This window comes from Molossus molossus, unplaced genomic scaffold, assembly GCF_014108415.1.
Source record: "Molossus molossus isolate mMolMol1 unplaced genomic scaffold, mMolMol1.p scaffold_m16_p_13, whole genome shotgun sequence".
NCBI classification, from domain to species: Eukaryota; Metazoa; Chordata; class Mammalia; order Chiroptera; family Molossidae; genus Molossus; species Molossus molossus.
Window position 1 is genome coordinate 93,124,825 of NW_023425348.1, and position 25,588 is coordinate 93,150,412.

At 44.6% G+C, this 25,588-nt stretch overlaps 1 protein-coding gene across 3 annotated transcripts in view; it reads right to left on the reverse strand.

The window, feature by feature from the left end:
* CHKA (choline kinase alpha) overlaps nucleotides 1-25,588 on the reverse strand; it is a 49,666-nt gene that overhangs the window by 14,125 nt on the left and 9,953 nt on the right. The window contains exons 2-4 of one of the 3 annotated variants that reach the window (XM_036259396.1): nucleotides 21,271-21,382; nucleotides 8,457-8,486; nucleotides 7,415-7,468 (exon numbers count right to left, since the gene is read on the reverse strand). In XM_036259396.1, coding sequence (XP_036115289.1) covers nucleotides 7,415-7,468; nucleotides 8,457-8,486; nucleotides 21,271-21,382 — 196 coding nt within the window. The remainder of the gene's footprint in view (nucleotides 1-7,414; nucleotides 7,469-8,456; nucleotides 8,487-21,270; nucleotides 21,383-25,588) is intronic. The other 2 variants (XM_036259393.1, XM_036259395.1) reach the window with 2 other exon arrangements.

Consider the following 25,588-nt stretch of genomic DNA (forward strand, 5'->3'; position numbering starts at 1 on the left):
GCTGTGCTCCCAGGAGGCCCCAAAGCCAGCACACCCGGTGGACAGCTTCACCCACGCTGAAGGACCACCCACTCACACTCAGCGCGCACCAGAGCCCCCTGAAGCGAGTCCTGCTCGGCAGGGTGGGCCCCTGCCCGCTGGCACCTGCGCCAGTCCCTGCAGCAGTCGGCCTCGGCACACCTCCAACAGGAGGGAGTACACAGTCCATGCAGGGTGGGAAGGGGAGCAGGGTGGGCCCCTGCCCGCTGGCACCCGCGCCAGTCCTTGCAGCAGTCGGCCTCGGCACACCTCCAACAGGACAACAGGAGGGTGTACACAGTCCATGCAGGGTGGGAAGGGGAGCAGGGTGGGCTCCTGCCCGCTGGCACCCGCGCCAGTCCCTGCAGCAGTCGGCCTCGGCACACCTCCAACAGGAGGGTGTACACAGTCCATGCAGGGTGGGAAGGGGAGCAGGGTGGGCCCCTGCCCGCTGGCACCCGTGCCAGTCCCTGCAGCAGTCGGCCTCGGCACACCTCCAACAGGAGGGTGTACACAGTCCATGCAGGGTGGGAAGGGGAGCAGGGTACACAGTCCATGCAGGGCGGGAAGGGGGGTCAGAGTACACCTGGATTGCCCAGCTTGGGTGAACGGGGAGGCTGTGCCACTGGACCCTACAGGACACCTACTACCTTGGGCCACTCTATCAAGCCTAGGAGAGAGAACTCTACCTAATACATAGAAACAGAGAGAGGCTGCCAAAATGAGGAGACAAAGAAACATGTCCCAAATGAAAGAACAGAACAAACTTTAGAAAAAAAACTAAACGAAATGCAGACAAGCAACCTACAACTGCAGAATTCAAGACACGGGTTATGAGGATGCTCGAGAACTTAGGGGAAGAGTAGACAAACAAAGATAACTTCAACAGTCTAAGAAAGGACATGGAAACCATAAAAAAGAACCAGTCAGAAATGAAGGATATACTAACTGAAAATAATAATAATTTACAGGGAAGCAACAGTAAATGAAGCCGAGAATCAAAATAACAATTTGGGATATAAAAAAGCAAAAAACACCCAATCAGAACAGCTAAAAGAAAAAAGAATCCAAAAGAAATGAGGATGGTGTAAAGAAGTCTCCAGGACAACGTCAAATGTACCAACATTCACATCATGGAGGTGCTGGAAGGAGGAGAGACAGAAGAAACTGAAAACCTATTTAAAAATAATGACAGAAAACTTCCCTACCCTGGTGAAGAAAATAAACATATAGGTCCAGGAAGCACAGAGTCCCAAACAAGATGAACCTAAAGAGGCCCACATCAAGATAAATCATAATTAAAATGCAAACAGTTAAAGACAGGGAATCTTAAGAACAGCAAGAGAAAAGCGGTTAGTTGCCTACATAGAAGCTCCCATAAGACTGTCAGCTGATTTCACAATACAGACTTTGCAGGCCAGAGGGACTGGCAAAAATACTCAAATGTGCCCTGGCCAGTGTGACTCAGTGGCTAGTGTCGGCCCACACACCAAAGAGTTCTGGGTTCAATTCCCAGACAAGGGCACATACCTGGGTTGCAGGTTCCACCCCCAGCCCAGGTCAGGGCTCATGCAGGAGGCAACCAATTACTCGATGTTTCTCTTTCTCTCTCTTCCCCGTCCTTCCCTCCCTTCCACTCTCTCTAAAAAGGATCCTGGGGTGAGGATTAACAACAAAAATAATCAACGTTATAAAAAGCAAGGACCTGCAACCAAGATTACTCTACCCAACAAAGCTACTGTTTAGAATGGAAGGACAGATAAAGAACTTCCCAGACTAGAAAAACCTAAAGGAGTTTATCACTACCAAACCAGTATTACATGAAATGTTAACAGGTTTTTTTTTTTTAACTTATTGATTTGAGAGAGGATGGGTAAGGAAAGAGACAGAGCGAAACAATTTATTCATGCATTCACTGGTTGATTCTTTTTTTTTCTTTTTTTATTAGTGAGAGGGAGGAAGAGAGAGAGAAACATCGATGTGAAACACATCGACCAGCTGCCACCCACACAACCTCAACCGGGCCTGGGGACAAATTGCAACCGAGGTACGTGCTCTTAGCAGGAACCAAACCCGGGTCTCTCTGGACCGCAGGCCGACTGCTGAGCCAAACTGGCCAGGGCCAAATGGTCTTCTTCAAGGGGATAAAAAAAAAAAAAGCTCTGGCCGGGTGGCTCAGTTACTTGGAGCATTGTCCCATACACCAAAAGGTTGTAAGTTCGATTCCTGGTCAGGGCACATACCTAGGTTGTGGGTTCCATTCCCGGTTGGGGGGCATATGGGAGGCGGCCAATCAATGTCTCTCTCTCTTTCCCTAAAAATCAGTAGAGCCCTGGCCGATTTGGCTCAGCGGTTAGAGCGTTGGCCTGCGGTCCTGAAAGACCCGGGTTCGGTTCCCGCTAAGTGCATGTACCTCGGTTGCAGTTTGTCCCTGGCTCGGGTCGGTCGTGCGGGTGGCAGCCACTCGATGTGTCCCTTTCACATCGATGTTTCTCTCTCTCTCTGTTCCTCTCTCTCCCTTCCACTCTACCTGAACAAAAAATGGAAAAATGTCCTCGGGTGAGGATAAAAAAAAAAAAAAAAAAAAATCAGTAGAGACATTTCCTCGGGTGAAGATTTTAAAAAGAAGAAAGAGCCCTGGCTGATCTGGCTCAGTGGTTAGAGTGTTGGCCCGCAGACCAGACAGAGTCACAGTTTTGATTCTTGGTCAAGGACATGTACCTGGGTTGCAAATTCGATCCCCAGTCCCAGTCAGGGTCCATGTGGGAGGCAACCAGTTGACGTACATCTCTCATATAGATGTTTCTCTCCTTCTCCCCTTCCCTCCTATTCTATCTTAAAAAGGAAAAAAAAAATTAATGAAAAAATATACTCAGGTAAGGATTAAAATAAATAAATAAAAAAGAAAGAAAATAAGATAAAAAATATAGCCCTGGCTGATTTGGCTCAGCGGTTGGAGCGTTGGCCTGCGGACCAGAGAGTCCCGGGTTTAGTTCCCGCTAGGGGCACGTACCAAAAAATGAATAAATAAAATTTTTTAAAAAAAGATAAAAAATATAAACAATAACATGGCAGTACATACATATCCATTGAATTGCATCTAAACAAAACAAACAAGCAGATAGAAACAGACCAATAGACACAGAATTTTTTTTCCTTTATTGGTTTTAGAGAGAGAAAGAGAGGGAGAGAGAGAGAGAGAGAAACATCGATTAGCCACCTCCTGCATGCCCCCAACTGGGGATGGGGCCCACAACCTGGGCAGTGTCCTGACCGGGAATTAAACCGGTGACCTCTTGGTGCATGGGTTGATGCTCAACCCTTGAGCCATACCGGCCAGACAATACAGAGAATATTTTGATGGGGATGGGGGGGGGGGTGAAAAAGGTGAAGGAATTAAGAAGTACAAATTGGTAGCCACAGAACAGTCTTGGGGATGCAAAGTACAGCTTAGGGAATATAATCCATAACCTCATAACCAGGTATAATGTCAGAGGGGTACCAGATTTATTGGGATGATCATTTAGTAAGTCATATAATGCCTAATACTGGGGTGTACGCCTGAAATTAATATAGTATTGTATGTCAACTGTAATTGAAAAATAAAAAATGATTTAAAAAGAAAAAAGAGCCGTGGCTGGTTTGGCTCAGTGGTTAGAGCATCGGCCCGCAGACCGAAGAGTCTCGGGTTCAATCCAGTCAAGGGCACGTGCCTCAGTTGTGGTTTGGGCCCCAGCCATGGTCGGGGTCATGTGGGAGGCAACCAGTCAATGTGTCTCTCTCACATCGATGTCTGTCTCTCTCTTTCTCTCCCTCACACTTTGAAGATAAATGAAAAAATACCCTTGGGTGAGGATTTAAAACACAAAAGAGGAGGAAAGAAATAAACGTGCTGTGGGTGATACGATTGGAACAGATACTGTTTAAAATAATGCCCCAGACGGTTTAGCTCAGCGGTTCGAGTGTCAGCCTGCGGTCCAGAGAGACCCGGGTTTGGTTCCCGCTAACGGCACGTACCTTGGTTGCAGTTTGTCCCCGGCCCTGGTTGGGTCGTGCAGGAGGCAGCCACTCGATGTGTCCCTTTCACATCGATGTTTCTCTCTCTCTCTCTCCCTCCCTCCCTCCCACTCTATCTGAACAAAAAATGGGAGAATGTCCTTGGGTGAGGATAATAAAAAATAAATAAAATAAAATAAAATGGAGCTCTTTAGCCCTGGCTGGTATAGCTTACTTGGTTGGACTGTTGTCCCATGCACCCAAGGGTCTTCGGTTCAATTCCTGGTGAGGGCACATACCTGGGTGTGGGTTCCATCCCAGGCAGGGCGAATGCAGAGATAATCAATTGTTGTTTCTCACATCTATGTTTCTCTCTCTCTTTCTCCCTCCCTTCCTCTAAGATCAATTTTTAAAAAACATCCTCAGGTGAGAATTTAAAAAAACAAACCCACAATGGAGCTCTTTAAATCGCACTCACATTACAAAAATGAACTGAGATGAACCTTCATAGGCAAGGACACAAAAGTTAGTGAGGAAAAAAACAAAGAAATGCTACTTACAAGAAGACAGTATCGCATTCAAATAAAAGTAATGCAGTCACTTGCAGGTTTGGTGGGGGAAGTGGACTTGCTGGTCACTCCCCAATTCTCGTCTAGCCACCACCTGTGTAATCCCCCCAACTGTGGTCTAACCACCATCTGGTGAGGCCCAATCTTGGTTTACTAATTTGAAGTTTTGTATAAGTGATTGCTATAAGACAAACTGTGCCCCCAAATTCATACACTGCAGCCCTAACCACTAAGGCCATGGTATTTGGAGGTAGGGCCTTTGGGAGGCGAAGGGTCAGCTGAGGCCAAGAGGGTGGAGACCTACGGGATCAGTGTTATTTAGAAGAGACACCAGGGAACCTCACTACTTCTCTCTCCCTCCGCCAGCAAGGACATAGCAAGAAGCTGGCGTCCGCACGGCAGGAAGGGGGCTCCCACCAGAACCCAGTGTGCGGGCACCGTGCTCGGACCTCCAGCCTCCAGTGCGGCGAGAAATCCTAGCTGTTGTTTATGCCCCTGGGGAGTTGTTACCACTAAGACAATGAGAACAGGGACATAGCGTTGATCTCCAAAAGTTAATGAATTTTAGAGCAGCATCTGACTGACATCAGACAGGTTTTGGCTGGCCAAAAGCCTTCACTCATTCATATGACCTGACAGCAAACCTGTGTGGGGGCACGGTCATTGCTGGCCCCATCTGGCCTCAAGTCCAGCACCAGAACACCCACAGGAGTGTGCCATGGTCTGCAGAGCATCTTTCAAACTCTCCACTTGGAGCCCTGCTCTGCTGCCCCAGGGAGCCCTGCCCAGCGCCCCACCGCACTGGACGGAGTAAACGCGAGCGTAGGACGAGGGAGCTGACGTCGGTGCCCAGCCCAGCAGTCTGCCACTAGTGGCTCTTCGACATCTGTACAACCCCCACCCCAAACTGCAGCCCATTCCCCAGTCATTCCAAAGATTACAATCAGAGTTTCTTCTGTCTAGGTTCCCTGAATTAGGTGGAATTAAAATTTGTTTTTAAGTTTCTTTTGTGTAGGGTAATTAAGTTAAAGGGCATTAAGATGAGCACTGTATAAAACACATATAAGTATCTAATCTGCATATCCCTTAAAGTTTGAAGTTTCAAATCTCATAGATTTAAACCCCATTGATTATTTCAGTGAGTATTTTTGCACATCATGCCCATCGGTACAAAGGTTCTGGGTACTGACCGCAACTGACACACATGGTCCAGAACCCTCCAGGGCTGAGCCAACCCATCCCAGGAATGGTGAAGATGGGACGAGACAAGAACGTCCCAATCTCTGAAGCATGGCTCTGAACACTGTAAACAAGACCCCTTTGTTCTTAAGTGATACTGCAGCTCCTTACTTATTCACAGGAGGGAGAAAGAGGGGTGGTGTGTGGATGGAAGAATCTGGAAAGGAAGGAAATGAAAGAAAACACTAAGTCACAAGCAAGACAAACAGGCTGCAAGTAATCTTGGACTGAGCGCATGGACCACTGTGGTCTTTGTAACCACAAGGTCTCCAAGCCCCTCACTGCTTGCTCTTAAGGAAAAGTAAGCACCCAGGGCGAGACTGGTAGCAGATGGTGTGAATCCCAGGCAGGGTCTGGGTGGAGGACAGGAACTGTGAACCTTTGGCCTAAGGGAGAAATGCAGACAAGGTTTGGATCAGGTAGCCGGAGAGTGGCAGCACAGGAAGAGGGCCGTGGGCCACACTGGGGAGAGTTCTAGCAGTAAAGCAGACGGCAGGAGCTGAGGAAGGAGACGAGGATGAGCAGAAGAGAGACGAATCCTGACTTTGTGCCTGCGACCCAGCTGCACTAGGGAAGGAAATGTTTCAAAACAGGTGAGGGTCCTGCCACCGCTTCCGAAAAGTCCCAACGCAAGGAGGACTGATTTGGGTTTAGCCTCCTGGAGGTCTGGTGCTCCAACATTTCCAACTAGCAGCAGGTACAAAGGTCTACACACGAAGGGCTCAGTCAGAGTGGCTGAAAATACTGTCAATCATTTTCCACCCAGTGACTGACTTCTCAGTCAGTGCTAGATCCTCTGGACCAGGGTCTCCAGAGCAGGGCGCATGCAAAACAACCCACCAAATCATGAGGACAAGATATCAGCACTGTTATTCCTTTATAATCACACTTCTTTTTGATGCCTGTCTTGATTATTTAAGTAACCACTACACAATTAGTAATTATTAAACCAGTATGTTGATATGTGTGTGTGTGTGTGTGTTGTGTGTACACGCACTTGCACACACACCCGTGGCATACAAACTTGGGAGAGTATGCTCAAAAGTTGTTTCCCCTCTGAAGTGCTCCAGACTCCCCACTTCTGAGCCTCAACAAGGGGACAGGGTGACACCTCAGTGCTCTTGACCTCAAGCTCTTCTGAATATATGCACTTTGGAAAGTGGGTCACTCTAAATCAAATCTTGTAATTGAGGAAGACGCATCTCCTACCTGGGTAGCTTGCATAAGAAAAAACACTCCTACCTGCCCAGGAAGAGTGGTCACTGAAACAACTGGGCAGTGACAGACACCACTGAGACCCAAGCTGCCTCCATCAGAATATCACACACAAGTGTTACTCAAACTGCCATCTCTCAGCACCCCAAATGCCCTTCAGGTCGCCCTGAAGACACCACACGTGCACTGCCTCAGTAGGAACTGGGAACACCCACTGTCCTCTGTCTTACTGAGGTGGCCCCCATACACCAAGAGCTCATCCTCTCAGATGGACAGACAGACCAGGGTTCTCCGGGTACTACTGCCCCACCACAGTGGCCAAGGTCGGCTAACACGGTTACACCTCACAAAGATGCAGAATGGATTTCATTACTTACTTGAAATTCACTTTCATTCTGAGCTTGTTCGGATCCCTCTTTATTACAGGACCTCTATGAATGAGAAAAAGCAAACACTTCCGGTGAGAGGGGGACACTAAGCAGACACTAACTTTGCAACCACCAGAACAGCCAGGGTTAACAAAACATCACAGATTTGTAATGAGTGCTTCTCAGCCCACTGATGTCTAAAATGCACCACCAGTAACCAGTACTAGTACCAACACCTGAAGAAGCGCTTTGTTTCTTTACAAGGAAAGGGAAGTGCTGTTGAGACCAAGTAGCTGCGACAATCACTCTGGTGTACCATTTCACAATTTCATTGTTTGAGGAAAGTCGATAGAGGGCGCTCTTCCAATCAGGCCTTCCACAGACCAAAGGACAAGCTGAGTCTCACCAATAGCCAGGTGGCTCTCTCCAGAGGAAGGCCTTCGCCGGGCAAGAGCAGGGAATGTCCGCATGCCGCGGCAAGTGTGGTCAGCACAGAACTCAGACGGAGAAGAAAGCCCTGTGCAGGCAGGTGACTTGGCACAGAAACTGTGCAGACGAGCAAGCCCACCAACTTGCTTCTTTCAGACTAACTCTGCTCGTTCCATTCAATATAAATTTGTCCTCCAAAGAGGTTTGTGCAAATTTAGTATAGTCCCTAAACTTAGTTCACCTTTTGGGATACGTTCACATCATTTTCCACAATGAAATTGCAAATTACTGGTAACCAGGATCCTAGCAATAACAACAACTAAATCATGAACTCTGCCACTCTGGCTACTGTTCCTTCATGGCACAGACCATTTCTTCTCAAAGCAACCCCCCACCCCAAGTCCTTTAAAAACCTTCATATTGTCTTCTAACCAGGGCATGGGAAAAGCAAGTCAGAAACTAAGCATCACGTCAACATTTTATATTCAAATATTGCCTCTAGAAATATGTTGTTAAAATTAAACTAAAGTCTGCTTATGTCAGACACAGAAGGAAGCCCATAAAGGAAGCTCTTTAAAAATGTTAAGGTAAAAGATTCTTGAACATCCCATGAAAAACATACCTTTCCATTCCACAGCTTTATCAAAAACACCTGTACCAAGGGTGGAAAGTGTGGACAGGAAAAAAAATGCCACGTTAAGCAACACCAGCTACTCTAGCACCATTAAAAAAACAAAAAAAAACAAAAAAACCTAGTGATTTAAAGCAACACTCTCATCCATCATACACGGAAGTAACATTCCACAGACATTTTATTTAATGTGTTTGGCATCAACAGTGTGCATTCTAGCTTACTTGATATAAAGTAAACAATGTAAATATTCATGTGCATGAGGCTATCTGCAAAGCCTTGCACTTACATATAATTAATAGTATCTTTACCATCCAGTTAAGTACATTTTGTACAAAGTACAGAAAATACAAATGGGGTATATATAACATTTTGTGTACTCTGCACCTCTCTGATGAAAAAGGTACAGGTTAAATCCCGTTAAGATGAGAGCTACAAAAATGAAAAGGCCACTGAAATACTTTTAGACCTGTGCTGATGGCTTGGTGTAAGATGTGATAAGCCTTAGGGGGGAGTCATTAGGTATCATGAAAGCTTTACCCTAAAATACTCTCATGACTGCATGGTTACCTTAGACTTTGTCTCCTCAACCCAGCGGCCTGTAAGTTAACTTTTGAATATGGACTCCATCTTTTATTTATGTCTTTCCAAAAAGCACCAAGCAAATTCTGGTGCTTGAACACATTTTGGATGGCATGAATAAACAAACACTCAAGCACCGTGAAGTTCAAGGTGCCAACTTAAGGTGCAGCCTAGGGTGACAGAGCTGACTGGCCATGGCAAACTCACACGCATGCTCCTGACACTGGGAAACAGCTACAGTGTTGACTGGAACACTGAAGGGGCTGATATGCCCCCAAAACATTACATCCTTGGGCTTTTTCTCCCCAAGGTAAGTTTACACAAAAGGAGTTCTATTATATGATATATTTCCTATTGATACTTTGTAGGGAAAGCTTTAACACATAAGGAATTCAGATAGCCTACTGAAATTTGCTGTAACGGGATTTGACCTGTACAGAATTCTAAATGATTGGTTATCCCTATGGGATAGGAGTTATTTCTTGAACTGTATCTTCTTAAGGAGATACAGTTAAATAGGTTATTAAGCCAACAGAAGTCCCTTTTCCTTGTCTAATGGTGCTCTCAAAAGCAAGTCACTTCATCCAAAGTTAGAACTGGCTTAGTCCCCAAGGCCATTCCCTTTGAACATATTAACACCAGTAAGTGCAAATAATCCCCCCCGCCCCCCGCCAAACACATGCATTACTTATGCCATCAGAGCACCATCATGAAGGCAAGATGGACTTCTGTCGTGGTCAACCTTCTGTTCTGTTTCCTCAGTACAGAATGCTCAGGTTCCCTCAGTCCTGTGAATAAATTCAGGGAATCTCAAGCCAAGAAGATACTCATGAAAAGGTGAGAGAAGAGGCCTCCTCCTGAGGTGAGCCAAGAAGAGAGACTCACATCGCCAAATAGGAGGTCAGAGAACGTTTCTGTCTGGGAAGACAGTAAAATATATCTTGCGATCTGTGGGATTTTACTTCACAGGCCCAAATTTGTCTGAAGTAGATATTAAAATATATTGTACAAATATTTAACATGACTTCAAATTTTCTGCCAACTAACTCACACATCCATAAAAATTAGCTTTCGTAAATTATAAAATAAAACTGAACATTTTTTGCTCTGGCCAGTTTGGTTCAGCGGTTCGAATGTCAGCCTGTGGACCAGAGTCCCGGGTTCAGTTCCCACTAGGGGAACGTACCAAAAAATACATATCAATAAGTAAATTAAATTAAATAAAGTGGGAGTCCCCTTTAAAAAAAACCTGAACTTTTTTTACATTTATCAGAAAAGTGAACACTTGACTGGTTATTTAATATTAAATAATTAGTGATTTTTTTAAATGTGAACATTACTCTGGCCATTTTTTAAAAAATGGCCTTAGATACAGACTGAAACATTCATGGAGGAGCAGGAGTCTGGAATTCGCTTCAGAATACCACTGGAGCGTGAATGAGGGTAAAGAAGAAAGAAGACTGGTCAGAGGCACTTAGGGTGCATTAGACTCTTCTGGTCTACTTTTGTTACATCTGAAATTCTCCATAATAAAAAGTTTAACCCTGGCTGGTTTGGCTTAGTGGTTCAGCATTGACCCACAGACCAAAGAGTCGTGGGTTCAATTCTGATCAAAGGCATGCACCTCGGATGCGGCCAGGCCCCCGCCCTGGTCGAGTCCAACGGGAGACAGCCAATCAATAGGTCTCTCTCACACTGATGTTTTTCTCTCTCTCCCGCTTTCTCTCTTCCTCCCTTCCTCCCTCCCTCTCTCCCACTCTATCTGAAGATAAATGGAAAAATATCCTCGGGTGAGGATTACAAAATAAATATGAAGTTTATAAAAGAAACTGAAATTTCAATACCTAAGAATCAGAATGCATCAAATATACTAAGACACCCAACTCTATGAATATCCTAAAACCACTGAATTGTACACTTTAAATGGGATCAAGATTTTACCAAAAAAAGACATCCAGTGGGAATCAAAAATATAGTGCTTCTGATTTCTATCTTCCTCATTCTTTTGTTCCTATTTTGGTTTTCAAGAGAACCTGTTAAGTATTCATTATAATCCATGTATTCATTAGACAGTGATATAGGAAATAAAGTAGACTAGAGTGGTAGCAATAATAAAGGGGTATGCTTTAACATTAAAGAAGATTTTATTTTTTTATTTTTAATCCTCACTCCAACATATTTTTCTTTTCTTTCTTTCTTTCTTTAATCCTCACCCGAGGACAGTTTTTCATTTTTTGTTCAGCTAGAGTGGGGGGCGGGGGGGGGGGGAGAGAGAGAAACATCCACGTGAAAGGGACACATCGAGTGTCCCACACGACCCAACCAGGGCCGGGGACAAACTGCAACCCAGTTATGTGCCATTATCAGGAACCGAACTCGGGTCTCTTGGGACCACAGGCCGATGCTCTAACCGCTGAGCCAAACTGGCCAGGGCTCCAGGATATTTTTCCATTGATTTTCAGATAGAATGAGAGGGAGGAAGGGAGAGAAAGAGACAGAAACATTAACTGGAGACACACATCAATTGGCTGCCTCCTGCATGACCCCAACCAGGGCCTGGAATTGAAATGTAACCGAGCAACACACCCTTGACCGAATCGAACCCTTGACTCTCCAATCTGCAGGCTGACACTCTAATGATTAGAGTCTAACCGATGAGCCAAACTGGCCAGGGCAATTACAGAAGATTTTAAAAGCTGAAACAGATTTTGATTGGCCAAAAACATTTAAATTTAAAACCTACATTCTTTCCTGGCCGGTGTGGCTCCGTGGATTGAGCAATGGCTCATGGACTGAGAAATCTTGGTTTGATTCCCGGTCAGGGCACATGCTGGGGTTGCGGGCTCGATCCCCAGTGGGGGCATGCAGGAGCCGCTGATTGATGTTTCTCTCTCTCTCTTCCTCTCTAAAAAAACCAATAAGAACATATTTTAAAACCTAAATTCCTAAAAGCCTAAATTCTATTAGATAGGAAATAATAAGATGAGAGAATAGAGGACTTTCACTTTTTACTTTATATATGTCCATACTTCAAAAAGTGTTTAAAAGTATGTTACTTTAATAATAAATACATATGGTACAAAGTTTCCAATGTTGCCTTTTCTGACAAAATCGCATTTAAGTCTTCTGAACTTTAAAGACCATAAAAAAAGATGTTCGTATGACAGGTTATTAGTGTTTAAAATGTTCTATTTCGTGATTTGCAAAGATGAAAATCCACTGGTAATAAGACATCTTTAGGGGCAAAGATGAGGAAATACCACCTGATTAGATTTTGTCACATATAATTTTAGGGTTCAAAAACTTTCTACTTTAATTTACCTGACGTTTCACAATCTAACCAGTTTATTTCTTTAAATCTGTTTAAGCCATTGGGCAAGATAAACTCTTATTATGGGACACATTTTTTTTTTTTAATCCTCACCCGAGGACATTTTTACATATATTTTCAGACAGAGCGGGAGGGAGAGAGAGGGGGAGAGAAAGGGGGAGGGGGGGAGAGAGAGAAACATCGACGTGTGAGAGACACATCAAGTGGTTGCCACCCAGAGGACCCCAAACGGGCTGGAGACAAATTGCGATTGAGGTATGTACCCTTAGCGGGAACCGAACCTGGGACTCTCTGGTCCATGGGGCGACGCTCTAACAGCTGAGCCAAACTGGCCAGGGCTGTGGGACACTTCTTTTTTTTTTCTTTTTTTTTAAGAAGGATAACAATTTTATTTTTATTTTTTTTATCCTCACCCGAGGACATTTTTCCATTTTTTGTACAGATAGAGTGGGAGGGGGAGAGAGGAAGAGAAAGAGAGAAACGTCGATGTGAAAGGGACACATCGAGTGGCTGCCACCCGCACGACCAACCAGGGCCAGGGACAAACTGCAACCAAGGTACATGCCCTTAGCGGGAACCGAACCCGGGTCTCTCCGGACCGCAGGTGGGCGCTCTAACCGCTGAGCCAAACCGGCCAGGGCAAAGGCCTTTTTTTTTTTTTTTTTTTTTTAATCCTCACCCGAGGACATCTTCTCCATTTTTTGTTCAGATGGAGTGTGGGAGGGAGAGAGAGAGAGAGAGAGAGAGAGAGAGAGAGAGAGAGAGAGAAGCATCGACGTGAAAGGGACACGTCGAGTGGTCGCCACCCACACGACCCAACCAGGGCCGGGGACAAACTGCAACCGAGGTACGTGCCCTTAGCGGAAACCGAACCCAGGTCTCTCAGGACCGCAGGCTGACGCTCTAACCGCTGAGCCAAACCGGCCAGGGCGGGACACTTCTTAATACAAGACTCCTGTAACAATGAGGGAACCAGGGTTGTGACCAGACCACTCTAACACAGCCACATGCTGTGAGCAGCACTTGGTTCTCCTGAGTCTGTGTGTGCATGTAAATAAATTAGTCTGAATGACATGAAGTGGCACACAGCTATCAAAATGTGATTTGTACTATCTGAAACATTTATCTTCAAAGTATCTTTAAAGATCCAATATTGCTGAGCTGCTGGCAGGATAGACTGGGAGAAGTGACGAGTCAACTACAAAGAAGGACATGTCATCAACAGTGTAATAAACTGGAAATGTTATCTAAGAAATCCAATCATCAATTACAGAAAATGTCATAATACGGAAGTAGCCACTACGTTAAACACAATGTTGGCTACAGAGATAAAAAGATACAAATAAGAGTGTTTTATAGAAACATGAAGGACATTCTCTTATGTCCATCAGCCCTTCCCCACCAAAAAAGAACTAAATAGATTGTCTTTTTCAAAGGTTACAACTGTATGAAAGAGTAGTTGGTTGTGGCCTTTAAAAATGCTTTGGAGCCCTGACCGGTTAGAGCTCAGCGGTTAGAGCATCGGCCTGCGGACCAAAGGGTCTTGGGTTCAATTGCCGGTCAAGGACCCGTATCGCGGGGGCAGTTTGGCCCCGGTTGGGGTCGTATGCATGGCAACCACTCGATGTGTTTCTCTCACATCGCTGTTTCTCTCTCCTCCTCCTCCTCCTCCCGCTCTCCCTCCCACTCTATCTGAAGATAAATGCAAAAATGTCCTCGGGTGAGGATAAAAAATAAATAAATAAAAAAGAAAGAATAATCCAAATGTTAGCTAGACTCAACTTCTAGGGCATCTAAAATGTGGTCCAGAAAGTCCTCCCCCTCTCCATTGACCTGGGATTATCCTATGAGCCGAGTCCTGACTCATGCCCAGACTCTCAGCTTCACCCTCCAAGTGACAGCTGTTCGTACTCTTCTGAGTGCTCAGCGGTCGTGCCACTCACTGGTCCTGGGACGATGCGGGCTTCTTTACTGTGCAGCCTGCAGCTTTGAAGGCTTCTAAGACCCACCCTGGTTTCTGACCACACTCAACTCTCTAGGAGAGTTGCTTGTTAACGACGGGACCATGTTCCTCTCGTGTAACCTGGGGAAGAAGAGTGTGAGAATCTCGACCCCACAGAAGGTCCAGCAGACTCGGGCCCTTCCCACTGGTTCTGCAGCACGCTTTCTTCTCCGTGCCACCATGGACCCTAACCTTCCTTCTCCAGGATTTCTATGAGCTGTAATTGTATTTCAAAGTAAATTATTGCTTTTATGGTTTCTTACAGCATTTCCTGAAAACATTTTACAGAACATATTAAAATATGAGATGACAATGCAATAGTTTAAAATATAGTGTGTGTGGTTATTTAATGAGCACATATGAATGAAAAGTTAGACAGACCAGTGAGTTCTATTTTACAGTAGTCTCTAGCATATCTTCAATTAGCCCTGGGCAGCTTTGCTCAGCGGTTAGAGCATTGGCCTGCAGACTAGTCTCCCGGGTTCGGTTTCCGCTAACAGCACGTACCTCAGTTGCAGTTTGTCCCCGGCCCTGGCTAGGGTCATGTGGGTGGCAACCACTTGATGTGTCTCTCTCCCATCTATGTTTCTTTCTCTCTCTTCGCCCCTCTCTCCCTCCCGCTCTATCTGAAGATAAATGCAAAAATGTCCTCCAGCGAGGATTAAAAAAAAAAAAAGTATCTTCAATTAGCGCAAGGAACATTCTAAAACAATTTGATCCTTTTGAACTTTGCAAAATTGGATGATTTGCTGAACATCAACAGGAGACTAGAACTTCTAAAGACTAGGCCAGTAAGGATAGGTTAGTAGAAGTCTTGGTAAGGAAGGCTCCTTTCAGAACCTTCCCAAAATTTATGTCTGATCAAGGGTAAGCTGCTGCCCCAAGTCTCCCGAGGCATCCGAGGTGAAAATATCGGCAGCATGCGAAGAGCCCAAGGGCTGACGGGGAGCCGCGGTTCCCGGGAGGGTGGCCTGGCCTCTGCAGCCTGTGTAGCTTCCTGTCGGGTCAGCACTGCTGAACTCCACAAAGCCACCAGGCAGCAGGCAGAGACATGAGAAAGGGTACTAACTGATCGGACAAGGAAGAGAGTTTGTTTCCAACTCTGACCAAAATATCCATATATTCCTGGTGTTTCCTTAATGCTGAAAGTGGTATGAAGGAAGAAGGTTAACACTTCAGTTGATTTCTCAAGTTGAGGTCCATAAATTTCTAAAATTACTGTTTGTCATTTTCTACTGAGGAAACAGAAGAAGGGGATCTGATTTGCCTTGGACAAAAACAACCCCCCCCCCCAAATAAAACAATGAGTGGTATATTCAATACATAACATTCTGACATCTTAATCACTGTACCTCTTTAAACACAGCACAAACTGTAGCTGGTGCTACTTAACACAAGCATTACAACTTTCTTTTAAAAAAGCATTTCAGAGACCAAGAACTCAAAAGGAGGAAATGAAAGCTGTAGAGAACGCTCCGACTTCAGAGGACTCATACTATACCGTGAATCGTGTCTGTCACCTGGAAACCAGAGTGCTCCAGGCACGATCGCATGGACAAGCCTGCAGCAGAGAACACATGCACATACAGCTAAAGTGGTACATTACCCCAATGCCCTTCATGCCACCCAACACAAAGACATTCATTCCTTCCCAAGAGGGGTGGGCTGCGGTCACATCATCGTTCCAGGGGCCAGATATCTGTATGGGTTTCATGCTATAAATCTCAAACATAATTTAAGACCAGCAAGACAAAGACACTTTGAATATGTCAAAATAAGACACAGTCGTGTGTGGTTTATTTAGTTACCAAAAGAAGGCACCAAAGCAGGTATGAAAGAAGGACTGCAGTTCGTAACTGGGCAACTATCTGGCAAGTACGAGCCAAAATAATGCTGGGCGAGACCAAATGGGAATACAACAGAAGCAAAATGTTTGACTTCTGAGAAGGACATTTTGATACCTTAGAGACAGTTACACCATATTCAAAAGTATAAGCGGATTTTTTTTTAAAAGCACAGTAAACAAAACAACTTAAACTCATGATGACCCTAATATAATGAGGAAGAAAAATATAGAATTCAGAGTCTTCAGTTACCAGGGACATGTGCTTTAAGTCTCTTGGGACAAAGCAGGGCTCTTAGTGAAGGGGCATCAGTCACACTGTCTCCACAGTAAGGGTGACCTTAGTTCAGAGAGAAATGTCAATTTGTCAGTAGCCAATAGTTTAAAACTGACTATCTATGGGCTGTTCCATATTTTATTTTGGGTTAATTTTTAATTAAATTGGAGTTAAGAGGAAACAGGGAAGACCACATTTTGTTTTCTGCATTCAAAAAAGATCATGTACCAAATTTTAATCTTCTGAATCACTAACACATATCTGCGTTGTGCCTTGAGACCTTTAATTGTGTTATGGTTAGTACTCAAACAAGCACTAATATTAGCCTTCTATTACCCAAAAAACAAAACAAAACATTTTTCCAGAAAACACTTGAGAGATCTTTGATGGGTATTATAAACATCCATGCCTGTGAGACCGTTGAAAACGGTGAGGCCAAATCTCTCCAATCATGCGCTGAAGGGATTGGCTCAACACAGAGTCACTGTTCTGACAGAGGAAGGGACAAAGCAATCCTCTGAGACTTCCGCCAACTGGCACAGGTGACATTGAATGAACAATACGTACTGACATTTGTGTCTTCCACAATTCATGATAAATAAGCAAACTGGTTATTTGTAATCAGCCAAACTTGCTTCTTTGAAAAGGCTGCTACTGGCCGCTGCAGAGCTCATGTTCCTTCCCAGTATCAGAAAGGAAAAAAATCAAGTTACATTTATAGCTGGTTTTATCGCGTCACGCTCTCTTCTAGCAATGACATTTCTTACCACAATGGCAAAAAATAAACTAGTACTACTTCTCAAAATTCCTATTAAACCAAAAACAAACAAAGCAAAAAACTCCTATTAAACCACCCAATTTTAAGCTGGGGGCAATTTTATAGTTGAATTCAGTTTTCATTGTCTACACAGCTAATGTAAATAACATTCCTCCTCATTAAAGTTAACAGTAAAGCTAGTCTGTAAAATAGACACTAAATTACATTGACATGTACTGTTTTAAGATCACACCAATACTTTTATGAATAATGAATAATAATTCCCTACAAATAATAATATCGTACAGCTGTTTTTCAAAGCTGTGTCTTATGTTATTCACATTCTCAAATGGACCCATTCTTTCCCTTGTCCAACACAGGACTTTACATAAGCTCCTTAAAATCAGCACAAATCCTAAGCAAGACCGCCAGGACAGTTAGGGAGTCTGCTCATGGCTCATCTTACATAGAAATAAGGGACAGATGTTTGTGGGACAGAAACGTGGGCCCAGACCCAGTGGAGGGTTTTACCTTGGCTTTCTGCTACTTAACCCTTAGTGAACTGCACCCAAGAGCAGCCATTTCACTGCCACTACGGAAATAAAGGAAGTTAGACATCTCACAACACCAAGATACGGAAAAATGAAAAAGTTGAGAAATACTCATTATTTTAAACCAAGTCACTTGTAATTGATTGTAAATCTAAATCAAAAAAATGTTTTTACTTAACATATGATTCTCACAGAGATTAAAAATTTCAAAAGCCTAAGACAAGGACAAAAGGAAAGAAGGGACATACTAAACTAAACTTGTCTATCATAGAACTAAGCAAAACAGCAAAATATTTCAAAAAAATACATATTTATGTGCAGTCATCAATTAACACTTTTAAAGGAAGGAGCTTATTCTAACCCACCTCAAAGGGGTGTTACAACCGCATTTATACAGCCGACCGGTAGGGTGTGCCGGTTGTGTGTGTCGAGAGATGCTGTGCTTTCAGCTAAGGCAGAGCCGGCATAACGGAGAGTGTGCCGGCGGCGTCGTACTGTACTAAACTCTGCCTTCAGCCACATCTCTTAATGCCAGGCCTGACAAGTGACTACCAATCCTGGCAATTTCGTTGTTGTTATGGGAACAAAGTGTCATTGTATATCATAAATATCTCTTATTTCCTTATTGGCCAGATTCAAAGAATTGATAAGCTGGCAATGTAATTGCACCCATGGCTCAGCCAAAAAAAAAAAAAAAAATTTTTTTTTTACCAGAAAAGTGTACACTGAATTGAAAATGTCTGAAAACGGATTTAAATGTATGGTAAAATCCCTGAGTGTTGTGAAAGCTGAACTTTGAAAGCCCAGCTGCTGCCTGGCTCGCCTCTTACTGACTCCTCAGTCTCTAGTTCCCCATCCTTCTCGGGCACCGCAGTCATGTCTCCGAGTCCCTGCATTTCCCCTTGTGCTGTAAAAGTATTCGTTAATACCTGCAGTTCTAACTGGCAACAAGTGCCCCTGATAAATCCTGAAGAACCTAGGAACCAAAAATATTTAAATTGGAAGCTGTAGGTTTCATAGTTTTACCAGTTGAAACTTCTATTTTAAAAAAGAAAAAAGGGTACTTGAACTAAGGACTCAATCGAATAATTATGCTGGAAATATAGATTCCCACCTATGAAACAAAGGAACAGTTCCTTTCCCAACAAAAAAGAGTTCATTGTCTAGCAGGTCAGTGGTGACACTGTCAACATTTGCCGACTGCCCATCCTGTCAGCTACCCGCTTCCCTGTGCACCCAGCATGCTCCAGGCATGGTTCCCAGCTGTCATCAGTAGATGCAGTTCCAACGCTGGAAACTAACCTTGTCCAATCAAAATATCATCAAGAAGCTCAATGTAGAGTGTCCCATGCAAATGAGAACTGTATGTAAAATATTCTCCATTCTATTAGTTTGCTAAGAGTTAATTCCATTTTTAAGTGGCTTCAATTATTCTATTTATTTTCAGAGTTACCCAATAGTCTTTTTTGCCCCCTTAAAAGTGAATAAAAGCATAAAATTCCGTTAAAACAAATTATATTTCCAGGTACTTCCTTGCACAGAAGTACTTACTCACTAGAAGGTGATAACTCTAGGCTGCTAACATTTTAAAAGGACAAAATATGAAGTGCTGGTGGTGACTCTCTTAGGGCAAGTCACCGGCTATGCTGTGGCTGGTTCTAGGTGACCTTCCGGTGAGGCAGCACGCTCTGGGGCTGTGCTGTCCAATGCCACAGCCACCAGCTACGTGAGGCTACTTCAATTTACATTAACCCTGAATAAAATTTAAAATTTCCTTTCTTGACTGCACTGGCCACACTTTAAACATCCAACAGCCACGTGGCTGGTGCCCAGGGTCCTGGACGGCAGAGCCCCGCGCCCCGCCAGCGCACTGCTGCTCCAGAGCCCAGGGCCGCCCCGCGAGGTCCAGCACCTGGAGAAGCGGGGGCGCACGTTTATTTGTCTAAAAAAAAAATTTTTTTTGAGAGAGAGAAAAAGCACTTTGTTGCTCCGCTAAGTTATACATTCATTGGTTGCTCCTTATGTGCCCTGACGGGGAAGCAAACACCAAACCATGGTGTATTGGGACAACACTCTAAACAACTGAGCTACCCGGCCAGGGCCTCAGAGTACACGTTTAAAATAATATTTAAGTTATAAACAGAAACAAAAGCCTCATAAATCAGATTTAAAAATAGTCTTGTATCACATGCAATTCCAATATCTGGTTATTAAAGTATTTTTTAAATACTGCTTAAATAAATGAGCAGAAATGGGACTTGTTAGAGAGTATAAAAGTCCACAAAGAAAAAGTGGCTGAAGCTTGATTTTATTAAAAGTACCAAAAGGACATTAATTGGGTACTTCAAAAACTGTGATATAGAACAGCAACTTGATTAAATGAAAAAAATTTAAAAACCTGCACGGTAAACACGAGAGCTGTTTGTGCTTGTGAACGTCAGGGCCAAGGCCAGCAGCAGGTCAGCTGTGCCCCTAACTGTGAGCGGCCTCGGACTTCCTAGCAAAGGGCACTGGCCCTCACCGAGGCTAGCTTGTTTCCATCCCTTCAGACCCTAACCGCTTTCACAGCCTGACAGGGTCAAGGAAAATTATCCAATGAAAAGGTTCAGTCAAATTATGACAATTTTTAAAATAAATTAACATATAGAGTGCCAATCTTAACTTTTAATTCTTCTAAATGTCATTGAATTATCATAGACAGGGACATGACCTGCTTTTTAGATTGATCTGAGACTAGTGTTTTAAATATTAAATCAGAAAACCATTTTCCGTTTCATAAAGACAAAAATGGGCCCTTCCAACAAGATTTAAATGGATATCAGAATTCTACCACAGAAATATATCCACCGAACATTTATATGTGTGGTCAGCAAAATGGTAAACTCACGGTATAAAATTAGTTTAAAAAATCCAGACATTTGGGATATCCTATAATTGGTTAGGACAATGCAACAAATAAGGCACTTTAATTAAAAATTAGATTCAATTATTTAATATGAAAATTAAGAAAGATTATAAAGCTAACAAATTCAAAGCTTTAAAGACATCCCGAAGGGAGGCAGCTGGTAAATTCGGCTCCCCGCGACCAGACACCGCCCGCGGGGACCGCCCTGTGAAGCGCCGTGACCCTGCTGTGACCCTGCTGTGACCACGCCTGAGCCCCAGCTGAAAACCCAGACATAATCAGGCACCTTAAGGATTTAACCAACATTATACTTTCTCCGGATATAAAGCTGGGACTGTTTGTACTAGTTTCCTAATGAATATAAAAGTAGAAACAGGAATTCACTTAGAATTTACACAAAAAGCCAAGTTGTGCAGCCCAATTAAAATAAAAGTAACATATTTAAATAGCTTCAGTTAACACCACTAAAGTACTTAAAATCTCTTCCCAGGTAATTTAGGAAAGAAGATTAAACTGTTGGAAGGTCCCTCCCGTCCCCAAGCAGCCCAGGAACTCACCATCTTTAAAATCGCACCATACAGCCGCAGGAGCACCTTCCGGGGCTCGTCACCAACGGTGGCCACAGTGTCGGGTAAGGAGCACTGGAACAGCATGTTACTGAGGCCACCTCTGTGAGAAATAAAGGAATGGTAAGCATCTGTATTCTGAAGGGGAGCCAAGCCACTCTTCTTGGGTAACTACGGATGGATGAGAAGTCAGGGTCCCAGAAGCACCGTTCTCACCAAGTCTTCATTCATTCTCTCAGGATACTTGCAACATAAATGATTAACTCCACAGTTTTCAGATCCATTCCACAAGTCACATTGAAAACAGACAAATCCCCAGTCTGTTCTTCTAGATTGGCACTGGGGAAGAGTGTTTTTGATCACGTGTGCCCACCCATGGCACTGGCCTCTAGAGAATGACAAGGACCAGGAGTCCTCTCTCCAGCACTGGGAACAGCGGAGCCCCAGATGCAGTCCTTCAACCCCACATTCTTCTGTGATTCCAAACTTCCATTATACCAGAGTCCCACAATTGCCAGATTAAAATCTTGGGGAAGTACTTAGACCTCCTCCTCTTCCAGAACTTTCCACCTGAAGTACAGTTCCAATATCTACCCTTTCCATGCCCACGTCAGTAAAAATTTTTCAACTGATTTTGACTGACAAGTCTTTGTTGTTAATCCTCACCCAAGGATATTTTCCCATTGATTTTCAGAGAGAGTGGAAGGGGGGAGGGAGAGAGAAACATCGATGTGAGAGAGACAGATGAATTGGTTGCCTCCCACACAACCCCAATTGGAGCCAGGAATTGAACCTGCAACTCAGGTACATGCCATGCCCTTGACTGGGAATCAAACCCAAGACACTTCAGCTCACTGGCCAATGCTCTGACAAGACTTTTCAAAAACCCCGCAACATTAACTGGTCTTGGAGCATTCAGAGGAAATGGGAGATCTCAATACCCTAACCCTTCCACGTTGCCTACTGAAGACAAGAAACAAGTTACAGGGGTCATTCAAACAAGAGAGAATAGCCGTGGGGACAATCACCTCCTGGGTTGGAAGTGACTGGGTATAGAGGAAGGTTTAGCTAATGCAGGGATTGGAGTTAAATGGCAGAATACAAATTCTATACAATCAGGAATTACAGACAAGAGGCACCTCCTTACCCGTACTACCTTCAGAGTTAATAAATTCTATCTAGTCAATAATTCTTTTGTTTTTGTTTTTTTTATCATCCTCATCCGAGGACATTTTTCCATTTTTTTGTTCAGGTAGAGGGGAGGGAGAGAGAGAGAGAGAGAGAGAGAGAGAGAGAGAGAGAGAGAGAGAGAAACATCGACGTGAAAGGGACACATCGAGTGGTTGCCACCCGCACGACCAACCAGGGCCGGGGACAAACTGCAACCAAGGTACGCGCCCTTAGCGGGAACCGAACCCGGGTCTATTAGGATCGCAGACCGACGCTCTAACCGCTGAGCCAAACCGGCCAGGGCTAGTCAATAATTCTTTAAAAAATAATAATAATAATTCTTGAGGCATTATTACATAAGCACAGCACTCTGCTGGAAGCTAGGATACTACAAAATGGAAATACATTGCACGACCAGTGTGGCTCAGTGGTTGAGCATCGACCCATGCACCAAGACATACATTGCCAGTTCAATTCCCACTCAGGGCACATGCCCAGGTTATGGGCCCAATCCCCAGTGGGGGGCACGCAGCAGGCAACCAAAAATGTTCTCTCTCACTGAGGTTTCTACTTCTCTCTCCCTCTTCCTTCCTCTCTCTAAAATCAATAAAGAAAAAGAACAGCCCTGGCCGGTTTGGCTCAAAGGTTAGAGCGTCAGCCTGCAGACTGGGGAGTCTTGGGTTCGGTTCCCGCTAAGGGCATGTACCTTGGTTGCAGTTTGTCCCTGGTCGCGGGTGGGGTCGTGTGGGTGACGGCCATTCAATGTGTCTCTCTCACATTGATGTTTCTCTCTCTCTCTTCCTCCCTCTCTGCTTCCCGCTCTATCTGAAGATAAATGCAAAAGTGTCCTCGGGTGAGGATTAAAAAAAGAAAGAGGAAAAAGAATAAAAAACAAACAAAAAAATGGAAATATGATCTTGTCCCTGCTCTCAAGAAATGTCCACTCTGACGAAAAAAGCAGACATGAAACTGTAAAACAGAACTCAAAACCAGGAGCAGTGTCTGCAGCACATGCTTCAGCACTCCTGAGTCTACACCTGCATGTCAGATGCGTAGATGCCCAACTTTTAGATAAAAGGGAACTAGCAAGTCGAACCACAGCTTTCTAGAATGACATCCCCAGTCGTGAGAGCCACCAGCCTCTTTCCATGGACAGCCCAGCCTAATCAATATATGCTGCCAAAAGTGAGGCAGCTAATCTACATCACCATGTGCCCAACTGCGCAAGGATTGTGAGCACACAATGACAAGCACTGTCAAGAAATACAAAGCAAGAGAAACAGTTCAACTTGTGTGGGGAGGAAAGATAACAGGAAATTTTTTATCTTGAGGTTGTTAATGTTGCTGTATCAATGTCAGCTAACAACTCTGACAGTTCTGCTACAGTGGCGAACATTCCTCTCCCTTTCCTTGGCAGAACCCAGGGTTCATTCAGGCCGCAAAGTGCCCTGCATCAAGAGCTACTTAGCAGCTGCCTTTACAGCTAGGTGGGCCCGTGCGACCAAGTGCTGGCAAAGAAAACCTATGAGGCCGATATTTGTGTGACTTCGGGAAAATCAACTTAAGATACACTCGAGCCCTCCACCCTGCTGTCTGAAACAAGATGATGGTGTGTCAGCTGCAGAGCTCTTGTCTCTGACCTCCAAAGCCACAGGTGTTTTCTGCTGTGATGCTGGACTGGGACCGCACCAGTTCTAATCTAGATCTAGGTGTAGGCAGTGGGGCACTGGAGTTGGCTCGAAGGGAGGAGGAAGACGGTGCTGCTTTCTGCCCCTGTTCTCACTGCAGAAGCAACGTGGCAGCCCAGCCATGGCAGCTGTTCCAGTGCCCACTTCTTTCAGCAATCCCAGAACCAGCCCCAGGGCACCCTCTCAGAGGTACCTGCTCAAAGGTCTGGGCTTCAGCTCCACAGGGACGCTCAGGCTGAGATACCAGCAGCAGCCAAGCGGTACCCTGTCCTCGGAGGCTGGACCCTAATTCTGTGAGCCCCTCCTCGAATCCTCCAGTTTTGATAACGCCGCCCTCTTCCCTTTGTTCTCCAAGGCCCAGGAGTGGGGCTGCTTCCTGCAGTTAATTATTTTAATCACTTCTGCCTTTTCTGTTCCCAACACCTGTTCACCCAATTCCCTATATTAAATTATCTATGTTGAAGTACCTACTGTTACGCCCACCCCCACCCCCACCCTTTCTCTGTCAGGGTCCTGACTGGTGCATTTGGCCAGAGCTTTGGCAGCGTCTTAGATTACGGTAAGAAGAAAGGCATCCTAGGAACGGCAGAGCAGTCAGCTGAAAGGGGCCTGCATCCCCCCAGCCTGTGGAGCCACCATACCAGGCCCCGGCGGCAACTTCCGCACCTCTAACACAGAGGGAAATACATTTCTATGCTATGCAAGTTTCTGTTATTCTGGAGTTTTCTGTCATAAGCACCTCGACCTAGCTGATACAGCTTATCACCACATCCACTAATTTGTGTTCTTCCAATCTGGAAACTCCTCCTTCTCTGCTATCTAAAAACTACCTATGGTTTAAGACCAAGTTCAAAGTCCAACCTCCACAAGAAGCTTTCGCCGTTTTCCCTGCTAGCTCCTTGAAGTCTAACTTTAATTCTCAAGCCCCAGTGGTCCCCAAACCACAATTGTGGGTGCTCAATAAAGATTTTCCGAAAATGACAATAAACAGCAGCACTCCTGCCCCACTAAGTCTCCCTTCTGCAAGCTCCTCCCTGTTATGTTTGACTTGTGTTGCTCTCTAAAAGGTTTGGTGGATTCATCTTGGCTCCCTAATTAGACTGTAAGCTCCCTATGGGGCAGAACCATCTGCCTGGGGAAGGCATCATGCTAAGAGACAGCTGCAGGCTTCAGAGCCAGGGAGCCTGGGATTCAAATCCCACTTCTGCCATTTATTAGCTGCGCAATCTCAGGCAAATCATTAAACCTCTCTGACCCTCAAAGTCACTCCTCTGTAAAGGAACAGGACTCGGAGTATGAAGGTCCCGGGCTGCAGTGTTCTATGTATTTGACAAGGATTAACTCACTTCATCCTCCCAACAATCCTACAGGGGGACATCGGTATTGCTTCTATTTTATAGATAAGGAAACTGAGGCACAGGCAAGGGAGGAAGTGGCTAAGCCAGGATTCA